Source organism: Chrysochloris asiatica, unplaced genomic scaffold, assembly GCF_000296735.1.
Source record: "Chrysochloris asiatica unplaced genomic scaffold, ChrAsi1.0 scaffold00001, whole genome shotgun sequence".
NCBI lineage: Eukaryota > Metazoa > Chordata > Mammalia > Afrosoricida > Chrysochloridae > Chrysochloris > Chrysochloris asiatica.
The window spans coordinates 354152-365669 of record NW_006408519.1 but is presented as its reverse complement, the minus strand read 5'-3'; the positions used below and the strand labels follow the sequence as shown (position 1 = coordinate 365669).

The 11518-nt window shown below is 42.4% G+C and overlaps 1 protein-coding gene across 1 annotated transcript; it reads left to right on the top strand.

Annotated features, from left to right (window-relative positions):
* Positions 1-4585: 4585 nt before the first annotated feature.
* On the top strand, positions 4586-11317 carry ZNF706 (zinc finger protein 706). Its single transcript, XM_006830611.1, has 4 exons — positions 4586-4772; positions 8516-8652; positions 10027-10134; positions 11010-11317. Exons 2-3 carry the CDS (start codon positions 8518-8520, stop codon positions 10120-10122), a joined length of 231 nt encoding a protein of 76 aa, XP_006830674.1. The 5' UTR covers positions 4586-4772; positions 8516-8517; the 3' UTR covers positions 10123-10134; positions 11010-11317.
* The last annotated feature ends 201 nt before the right edge of the window (positions 11318-11518 follow it).

Sequence of the window (11518 nt, the reverse complement as noted above, 5' to 3'; positions counted from 1 at the left end):
TGAAACATTTGAGGCTCAGAGGAGAGGAGAGGCTTAAACAAATGCAGGGGTCATTTGAAGTTTGCTATTTAAAACCACAAAGTGAATGAGGTACTTTTGTGAAATTTCCAATCTAGTGAAGACAAATATAAAGTTGGAACCTTGAGAAATCTCAGTAGGTAGAAATTGGGTAGAGGAAGATGGGCCAGCAAAGGAAACATTTTTGTTTTGAGTTCATTATTGCCATTGTTATTTGTCACTAGATAGAAGAGTCAGGGGGCCAGAACCTTATCTCTTTTGTTCTCTAATGAACTACCCAAATCAAGCACTTTGCCACATAACAGATATTTCATGGCGCTGGGGGTTAATGCTCTGGACTGCAAAGTCAGTTTGAACCACAAGATTAGCGGTTCAGTGTCACTAGCCACTCCTCAGAGACCCTATCCAGGGTCGCTATGGGTTGGAACCAACTCAACAGCACTTAACAACAACAACAAACATATAAATTGGGAAAACTGATTCATAATAATTTAGGCTTATTTGGAAAAAAATATATTGATTAATCACCAGCTCTTTCACCCCTGAAAATCCTATATAAATACAAACCAGTCTTTCAGGTCAACAGTGAAGCATTTTAATCCGATTATGATTTGGTGTGGAAAATAGGTCTATTGCATAGTAACCTAGATTTGGGGAATCCTGGTGTGGCACTGTGGTATAAAGCACTGGACCACAGGGTCAGTCAGTGGTTCAAACTCACCAGCAGCTTCTTGGAAACTCTAAACAGGGTCGCTATGAGTCAGAACTGACTCGATGGCACTTAACAACAACAACCTAGATAACGGTCTGAATACAGAAATGGACAAAATACTCGAGGAGTTTAGCACTCTGTATAAAAATCCTTCCATGGAGTCCATTTTCCATTTGCTGTCACATCTCTGTAACAAAAGTGGAGACCGGCTGGTGGTAATGCTAATACATCCGTCCCTCATTTACTGTTTATCACTTCACAGATGTTGGATCTTATTCATTCCTCTTTCATTTTCCCCTTTTCATATTTCAAATGCCCAAGTAATGTTATGCAGTCCCTGAGTGGTGCAAATAGTTGACATGCTGCTAACCCAAGGTTGGAGGGCTGAGTTCCACCAGAGATGTCACAGAAGGAAGATTTCTAAGAAAATCCGCCATTGAGAACCCTGAAGAGCACAGGTCTACTCTGACATACATGGGGTCACTATGAGTTAGAATCAACTTGAAGGCAACTGAAAAAAACTGCAAACACATCACAGAACGTTACTATTAGCAACATCCTCTAGGCAAGTGGCTCACAGGGAGGGAAAATCTGAATGCACATGGAACATTTGACAATGGCATCTTTAAGCCCTGGTGTGATGTTGTAGGATAGGCACTGTACTAGTAACTGCAGGTAAGCAGTTCAAACCCACTAGCCGCTCCTTGGAAACCCTATACAGGGTCACTATGAGTTAAAACAGCAGATACATCTTTGGTGGTCACAACTGGGGATGGGATGCTGCTAAATATCCTACAATGCACAGGATAGATCCCTACAACAAAATAGTACCAAAGTTGAGAAACCTTACCTATGCAGTAAGTTTAGATGTATATGAACTTTCTGGAGGCAAAGTCCACAGCTGTTTACCAAATTCTCAGAGGAGGTATACTCAAAAATTTCAGAAATCCTGGCTTTATTTAACAAATATTTCATCTAGTGTGACACAGTGGAGTCCTGGTATGGGCTGCTATCCTCAAGGTCGGCAGTTCAAACCCACCAGCCACTCCTTGGAAACCCTATGAGTCCAAACCGACTTGTTAGCACTTAATAACAACAACATAACAGTAATTTCCTCTGTGGTTAAGAAGACCTATCTGCCTGCTGGATTTCAGTCCCCTTCTTGCTTATTCATAGAGCCCAGTTGGTATAGTGGGTTAAGCATTTAGTTGCTAACTGTCAGGTTGATGGTTTAAACCTACCAGCCACTCCTTGGAAGATAAGACTGCCCACTCCAGTAAAGATGTAAAATCTCAGAAAGCCAAGAGAACAGTTCTACTTTGCCCCATAGGGTCAGAATCCACTCAGTGGGAATGGGCTTCGGTTTTCTTGGGTATTCAAGGATAGACACACAAACTCTTTGGATTTCTCTCTTCTAGGTCTTCCATGTGCCTCATCCCTCTCTCCTATTAGACAGGTTAATACAATGAGTAAGGTCCCTGGGTGGCGCAAATGGTCTACACTTAACTAATAACCTGAAGATTGGTGATGTAAATCCACCACAGCACCATGAAACAAAATGCCTGGCAATCCGGTTCTACGGTTCTACAGAGATGACAGCCAGGAACCACTGTGGAGCTAGTTTTCTACTCTATAACACATGGGTATTCACTGGTCAGCAAGGATCCACAGTAGGAGGCAAAATCAGCCCTATGGTAATGATGACTATCTTGCTTTCTTTAGTTACACCCTGTTAATTTAGCCAATATCCACTTAGCCCAGGCTTACTAGATTTTAACTACTGTGCTTATGGTGATTTTTTAAAGTGGCCTTTGCCCTACTGGAGCTTACAGTTTAGTACGTTGTTGTTATTAAAGTGCTGCTGAGTCGGTTCTGACTCATAGTGACTCTGTACAAGGTTTCTGAGAGATGCTGGTGGGTTTGAATTGCCAACCTTATGGTTACCAGTCCAGGGCTTTATCCTACAAAGTCACACCAAGGCCCAATTTTGTATGGGAGAGATATTAATAAAAAATAAGTTATTTAAAATTACAGCAAGTAGGGTTGAGTTGCATGAAAAATGAAAATAGGAGGGACTGGAATAAGGATGCAGATGGAAGATGGGCCAATTACGTTTGATATGCTAATTTTATCCTTGAACATAACAGGCAACCCAGACTTCTTCCTGGCTATTTGTGGTGCTGTAGAATCAGCACTGTACTGTGAACCACAAGATCGGCAGTTCAAACCCACCAGCTGCTCCTAGGAAACCCTATATGGGGTCATCATTATGAGTCGGAACCGACTTGATGATGGCACTTAACAATAATAATAAAATCCCAGTCCTGTTGTGGAACTGTGGGATGGATACACACTGGACTACGAAACACAAGGTCATAGGTTCAAACCCATCTGCTTCCCTTCTGGTGGCTGAATCAGAAGGGACTTGCTGTGGCAATTAACAACAGTATATTCCAGTCCTGGTCATTTGTGATGTATTCATATCAGCTAACATCTCCTGAACACCAACAGGCAAATGTAGGAGTGGGAGGCTATGGGTAATAGGAGAACATCAAATGCAAGTTTCCATTTTTATCATTAATTGTTGCTATTAAGTGTCATTAGTCGATTCCGACTCATGTTATTAAGTGCCATAGAGTCGGTTCCAACCCATAGCGACCCTCTACAGGGTTTCCAAGGAACGACTGGTGAGCTTGGACCACCAATCTTGTAGTTCAAACAGCTTTGCAGACTGGCACATCAACCCACAGAGCCACACCAGGACTCATCCTGCCTGACTCAGAGCGATCCCATATAAGGTTTCTGAGGACCAGCTGGTGGGTTTGAACTGCCAACCTTGTAGCTGGCAGTCTAGTGCTGATCCTACAGTACCACGGCAGGAGAGGTCCCTAACAAGATCTAATTATAAACCAATGCAAGGGAGAGGGGTACAGAATAAAGCCAATGTCTAAAATGTCATTCCTGTTACTCAGCAGATAAAATAATCGTTACAATAATCATTGATTTTGATCAGATACTGAAAGGTGCTAAAAATCACGAGACACAGAATAAAAAAATCAATCCTATTAAACCATTTCCCCAGATTCTAGCAATCCAGAATTGTGTTAGCTTAAAATAGACAGAAATGCCTGGCCAGCAGTTTTTAATGGGTTTGTTCTTGAACTCACTATAAACTCTAGGTTTGTAACAGCCGGGGGTTTTTGTGTGGGAGTGAGGTAGAGGGCAGTTGGTGAGAGAACAAAGGCTGCACGTCCCTGGCAAGGTGCTCCCGGGCAGGGGCAGCGGGTGAGTCCTGACACCAGGACTCTCCATTCGATGACCTACACTGCAGTGGCCACGACTCTCTTCTACGCTCTTCTACCCCAGCTGGCGCCTCTCAGCCGGTGCTCGCAAGCCAGAGGCACGTGAGAAGGGCCCCTGGGGCCAAGCCCTGGGCACCGCCCGAGTGAGTGAGCTAACTACTTGTGTAACAGCTTGTGGCCCGGTCACCCGCCAGGACCGAGATCACGCGGCCACTAGGCCCTAGGGAAGAAGATGCCTACTAGCAAGCGCACACTGCAAAGGAGTGAGGGAGTCAGAAACAGAGGGCGACGCCCCCAGCAATTTCCTCCCGAAGGGGAAGAAATCGCCGCTAGACCCCGCCCCTCCCGCTTATGTAATGTGGACGCGCTGCCATTGGCCCACGCGACCGGAAAAGGCGCAGGCGTGAGGGCGAAGGTGGGGGGTGGTGTTGCAGGAAGATGAGGGGGCGGGGCTGCGAGGAGCCGGCGGGCGCTGGGGCGACTGGGAGAGATGCGCGGCGTGCGCGTGCACGAGTCGTAGTGGCCTTCCTAAGGCTGAAGCGGCGGCGGGTGCGCGCGCGACGGCGGCGGGTGTGCGAGGCGCGGGCTGTTGTGCTCCGGTCTCTCCTCTTTCCCCTCTTTGGCGGGTGGAGAAGACTGAAGCGGTGCTGGTCGCGCTCCCCCCTTCCTGTCCCTCCAGCGACCTCCCCCGACCCTCACGCGCTGCGCGGTCTCTCCGACGCAGGACTGTCCCAGCCCGGGTGAGCGGGGGCGCCGCTGACGCCGCAGGACGCCCGGGAACTGGGGTGGGGGGACGCCGGCAGGGGACGACGGGGGCCGAGGGGGTCACCGCAGGTCGCGAGAGGTCGCGGGTGGCAGCTGTCTCCTCAGGCTGCCGGGGGTGGGGGGTGGGGGCGGCCAGGCCCCGCCAGTCGCGGAGCGGGCTGCGGGGCCGCGGGAGGGAGGGAGCTCGGGCAGCTGCCAGGCCCTGCAGGTGGCCGGGTCGCAGGCCGGCCGCGGGAGCGGAGCGGTAACCCTACCTCTTGGCGACAGCAGCTGGTCGGTTTCTCGCCGCCCGAGCGCCCAGTGGCCGGGTTTCCGGCAGCTAAGGCCTCCAGGAGGCGCGTCTCGGGCCGGGGTCCATGAGGAGTGGCGGGTAGGTGGGGGCGGAGTGGCCCTTGGTGGCCGGAAAGGGGAGGGGGCTTCCAGAAGCGCGAGGGGCCGGTTTGGGAAGGAAGGTCCCGCTGCAGCTGGGTCGTCTTATGAAACCTAAGCATTCAAGAGAATAGCTCAGTCCTGGGGTTTCCATTCTCCCCGCTCCCCAGAAGAATGTAGTTCAGAGCTAGGGTGAGGATGGTGGTCACTGCCTGGGCCTCTTCGTTTCAGATGGTTATGAAGAATTTTACTTCCTGGGTCCAAAATCCTGTTCTTTTCTCTTGTTTTGTTTGTTGTTTTAAATTTCTGGGGCAGTACTTACCTATTGGCTCCTAAAAGAGCTCTTGATTTGATAAAAACTCGCTGTTTTGGCTACTTTGCAGGCCCCTCGGAACACTGAGATAATGGGATAAGTTTTTTTAAATTATAAAACCCACTGTGTAATTACTCATCAATGACTTGTTGGCTTTCAGTTTGTTGTAATGATCAATGAGTAGTTAAACCCTTAGGATTTTTGTAGAAAATTTCAGTGACTTGAAATTAAGTCCCTAAATTGAGCTGTCCAAAACGCAGGTGGTTTGTTCGTTTGCATTTCTGCTTTCAGAAAGGAAATCAATGCCATGTGTTAGAAGTTAGGGGCCTTCCTGATGCATTCTGTCTGATTCAATTTCGTTTGCTTGGTGTTAACTTTTACGTTTAAAATTTTTCAATAAACTGCTTTCATATTTTTATTAAAGCTGTTAAGTCTTTGTTAGTCAACAATGGAAAAATGGGTTCAATCTGTTTACAGTATTTCAAGATAAATATTCAATGCAACAGTTAAAAACGGCTTGATATGTCTAATAACATTGTGTGAAAATGCTAAAGTGTCCCACAAAAATCATTGCATTAATAACATATGTTGTATGGAAGAGTTAAGATGTATAAGAGTACTAAAGTATTCTAGCATGTTTTTGTTATTGTACCGTGGAGTGGGTTCCGACTCATAGTGACAGGTTTCTGAGGCTGTAAATCTTTACGGGAGCAGAAAGCCTCATCTTTCTCCCGCGGAATAGCTGGTAGTTTTGAACTGCTGACCCTGAGGTTAGCAGCCCAATTCTTAACCAGAGCTCCTGAAAGTATTCTAGCATAAGATCCTGATAATTAAGAAAGTGCAACGTTACCATTACAATACATTACATTGAGGTACATGAAGATTGAAACCTGGCTTCCATTAAAATAATTCAAAAGTCTTCTAACGTGTTTTACTGAGAAATAGGTTTGTGTTCTTGTATTTAGACAAATGTGCTTTTTAAAAAATACTTCTAATTGGTTTTTCAATTTGTGGGGTTTATTTTAAAAAAAAAAAAAAATGGAAGTTTAACCTTGAAGGGCTAATACAGCTGGTAATAATGTACTCTGTTGTGGTGGAAAGGAGTTCTCATGTTAGACTACCATATTAAATATTTTTGCAATTTGTTCTGTGTTTAATTGTCTGCCTAGAAAAGATTGGTCCTCTACTAAATTTGATTTGACTCTCAGTTCAGTGTTTAGTAGTAGTGGAAACTTGAGCAAGCTTTGCTTTTTTCTTTTGGGGCAAGTTCAGTTATTCCTATGAAATGCTTTGACCTCACAGCCATTATAGAATTAGGATTCCAATCAGAAAAGCCAGCACTGTCTATTCTGGTGAAGACTGATAGAGATTAATTGTATGCTCATGTCCTGCAGTAATTCAAAACGTTTATTGAATTTGGTTATAGTGATAATCAAAGCTATACTTAGGCAGTTTACTTAGGATTCAGTTTTAACATACTAACAAAAATCAGCTGAGACAGTCTAATCAGTCTTTAATGGGAAAGTAAAAGTGACTTAATTTTTTTAAACTCATTTAGGGTTACTTTAGACCATCCATATTAAAAAATGTTACCTTCATTTTGTTAAGATACTCATCCTTTTGAGCTGAATTGATTTAATCTTAGGTTTATAATATGTGCAGAAATCCAGCAATGACACATTTTAAAGAAAGATTACGGCTAATAGCATGGTCTTCTTATGAAACCTAAGCATTCAAGAGAATAGTCTCCACCTGCTCCGGTGATCTTCAGATGACAGTTCTTAGTCTCTAGTCACAACTGCATACTGGATGGGGAAAGTACCTGGACTTAAAGTCATAAAATGAAATGGTCCTGGGGAGAAAGGGACTGAACATTTTGATAAATTTCTAAATTGAAGATTGTTAAGTGCCATCAAGTCAGTTCTGACTCAGCGACCCTATATAGGGTTTCCAAGGAGCGACTGGTGAGCTTGAACCACCGACCTTGCTGTTCAAACCAATCTTGCCGTCCAGCGCATTAACACACAGCGCCACACCAGACTCCTTTACGTACAGTAAAGGATACAAATCTTAGGTATGCCATTCACCTAAGTTATGTTTTTATAAGTGAACACACCTGTGTAGCCATTACTCAGCTCAGGATATTAGGCCACTATCAATACCCCATAAGTCTCTCCTGTGCCCATTCTTCCCAGTCATTACCCCTAAGGTGATTCCTTTCATTAGTTTTGCCTATTTAAAAACTATATACATAAATACATGTATCTACATATAGATATCTATATATGTATATATAGATATATAGGCATCTGGTTTTTTTAACATTATGAAATTCAACTACGTTGTTACTTGTAACAATATGCCTACATTTTAGATGCTAGACTGCAAAGCCGTTTGAACTGCAAGGTTGGCGGTTCAAGCTTACCAGCCACTCCTCGGAAACCCTATCCAGGGTTGCTGTGTGTCGGACCCGACTCGATTACACTTAACAACAACAACATAGTCTCTATTAACTACAAGTTATGTATTCATTTTATTATCAGTGAGCATGTGGGTTGTTTCCCATTTTGGAAACAATTGCTTTGAACATTCTTATGCATGTCCCTTGTTGTATGTGCTGTTGTAAGGTGCCCTGGTGGTCTTGTGGGTTAGGCATCAGGTTTGCTAATCAATTAGCAAGTTCAGTGGTTCAAACCCACCAGCTTCTCTAAAGGAGAAAGATGAGGCTTGTTACTCCCATAAAAATTTACAGCCTACTCTGTCCTCTTGAGTTGCTATGGCCCTGTGAGTTGGAATCACCTTGATGGCAATGAGTTTGAGATATAGATAACATACATGCACACCTGGGAGTGAAATTTTTGTCATTGAGTGGACAAGGATCAGTCTTCCACAGTGGTTATACCAATTTGTACTCCCACTAGCAGGACTGGCCAATGTTTATAAAAAATTTAGGCCTTCAGTCTTAGTACTGTCATGTTTAGATTACTCTGTATTCGAATAAATAAATTGCTCTAATGCCTCAACTTCTGTTTTTAGATATGGCTCGTGGGCAGCAGAAGATTCAGTCTCAGCAGAAAAATGCCAAAAAGCAAGCTGGACAAAAGAAGAAACAAGGGCATGACCAAAAGGCTGCTGCCAAAGCTGCTTTAATATATACCTGCACTGTCTGTAGGGTAAGGGACATTGAAAGACAGTTTTCCCATGGGCAGTTCTTCCATTGTAGACTGGTTTGTATGGGCTAAAACCTGGTAGTCATAGCAAATTGAATGCTGTATTTGATATAGCAGATTTGAGAACCATTTATTTTAAGAATGCCTCTTTATTCATCTATTCAACAGATACTTTGTGAATGGTTCCTGTGGTCAGGCATAGTTTTCTAGGTACTGAGGCAAAGGAGTGAACAAAACAATATCCCTTTCCTCTTAAGAGTATAAATAAAGATGGCTTCTGAAGGGCATGTTCTAAACTTTAAACTTAGTAAGAAATAAGAAAGTTAGATGTATGTTCTTAGTTTAGTGGCTATTGAAGCTAAGTAAGTAAGAGGCTAGTGAATGGATCTCTTGAGCTTGAGTTAACTTCTTTCACTTCACTAAACTCATAGGTCATTTGTAAGACTACATACAGCATAAGGAGCCCTTGGCGGATTGCACATTGATAACGTGCATTGATATGCTATGCTAACCTTAGGGTCAGCAATTTGAAAACACCAGCCCACAGCTCCTTCGGAGGAAGCTGAGGTGTTCTGCTCCAGTAAGGATTTACAGCCTCAGAAACCCTATGCAAGGTCACTGTGAGTTGGAACTGACTCTGCAACATATAACAACATCTGTAGTGTGTTCGCTTTAAAGGCTTTTACTAGAGTTAATGTGTTTATTATTAACTTTGAAGGATATTAGTAACAACAACTACTTACCATGTGCCAAGCACTATTCCAGATGATTTACATGTGTGAATCTGTTTCATACAGAAACCCTATGAGATAAAGTGGTTTTATTATTCTTAACTTCATAAATGAGAAGACTTGAGTTTACAGGAATTAAATTGTTTGTACAAAGTTAGATCCTAGCATGTCATAGAGCTAGGATTTAAATGCAGGGCAGGCATTTCCTCTCCAGAGCCCACTTGCTGGACCACAGTACCACACTGCTGTTCAGAGGAGTTGTTTTTCAGTTCCAAGCCAGAGTCTCTTTCTTACATGTTTATTTAACATTGCCACCTCACAGTGACCCTGTGTAGGGTTTCCAAGGAGCAGCTGGTTAGGTAGTACTCGTGAATGTTACCTGTTTGTTTTGAATGAGATAGGCAGGAAAACTCATTCTATATCAGCTACCCCTTGTTCATATATATGATGTGGGAATATATTAGGATTTCTTTGTCACAAGGTTCTTAGTATACCAGTCATTAAGTTATAGTAATTTTTAAGTAGTTCATGATAGTTATCTATCATGAACATGGCAAGTGTGTTAACCAGATTTTGAAAGGTAACGTATTTTTTTTTTTCTTTCATGAATAAAGTTTTAACTCTTTAACATGGTTTTTTTTATTAGACACAAATGCCAGATCCTAAGACCTTTAAGCAGCACTTTGAGAGCAAACATCCCAAGACTCCTCTTCCTCCAGAATTAGCTGATGTTCAAGCATAAAGTTGTTTACAGGTAATTGACGTTTTCCCCTCTCTTTTGGTTTGTTAATGTCAGGATTATAAGGAAGCATAATTATTTTCTATAATTGTGAGATTAATTTTTGGCTTCTCACTGAAACTTCATATTGTTTCTCCTTTTAAAGTTAATGTTTAACATTAAAATTGTTGAGAGCCCATTTTTGGAGACCATTTCCTTTCAGTGCCTTTGAAGCACCCAATTTTTACTACAGTAGCCAAAAATGAGAAGGGTTAACAAGGGGATGGGAGATGCCGACCACTCTGGTTCAAGAATAGACGAGATTTATTAGTTCAAACAAAACAGTTAATGCAAAGGTAATTAAGGAACTGTCTTATAGAAATACAGATCAGTGTTCCTGAGCACTTTAGTGCTTGGTAAAGCTGCTCAGAAGATTAAAATGCAGGGCAAAATATAGGCAGATAAAAAACCCTATCGGACAAGGAAGAGCTGCTCCACAGTTTCTGGTACTGTAATTTTTACAGGAGCAGATAGCCTCAGCTTCTTCTGACAAACCGACTGATGCTTTTGAACCACCATCCTTTCACTTAGTCACCCAACATTTAACCCACTTGTACTGTATAAATTTGATAGTTGCTGGAAAATTAATCAGTTTACACTTTTCTGCTTGGTTGGGTTTTGGGTATTTTTTTTTCCCTAAACAATGATGTGTATTTGAGAATGATTTCTTTTTAAAGTAAATTCATCAAAAATCCATCATTAGTTTATTAATCCAGTTGGCAGGTTCATTAGCAAATTATCAAAGACTTAAGTTTATACCGTAGACTGGTGTGCGTTTCCCTTAGACGTTTTGAACTGCATATAAGTAGCAGTTGTGTGATGCTCACTGAAGCTTTTCTTCTATTTCCTAGGTGAATTCATGACACCTTTGACTCTTCTGTCTCAGACCTTAGGTAACAAACCTGCAGCTGCTTTTCTAACAAACTGTTGATCAGCAAAAATAAAGGGGCTACAGAAACACTCATTTTTATGCTGTTCCCTTTTGGGCTTCATGCAAAGACAATTCTGTGTAAATGTACAGTTGACTCTGATTTGGAAATCTGAAATCAGTCCATCCTTGTTATAAAAATTTTTTTACAATTGTAATTATATTGATGTTCATATTGTGTAAAATAACTCATTTAATAAAGTAGTACTTTGATTTTACAACATCACAGGATAAATGGTTCTAGAAATTCTGTTCTAAGTTTCCGTATTATTTGCCTTATCAAGCCTAATGAATTCATCAGCTAGAATTGTAAGTGTAATTCTTAACCCTCTGTCAGCTCAATGGCAGGTTCATTAGTTACACTAGAGCAGACTCATTCATTATATTTGTGTACAAGATTTTTTGGGCAGCTGATAACCTAGGTGACGAATG

Excerpts from the sequence above, each read along its gene's own strand:
- ZNF706 (XM_006830611.1), top strand. The coding sequence starts at position 8,518 with ATGGCTCGTGGGCAGCAGAAGATTCAGTCTCAGCAGAAAAATGCCAAA. Across the intron at positions 8,653-10,026 it reads ATACCTGCACTGTCTGTAGG|ACACAAATGCCAGATCCTAA; the intron begins GTAAGGGACATT and ends TTTTTTTATTAG.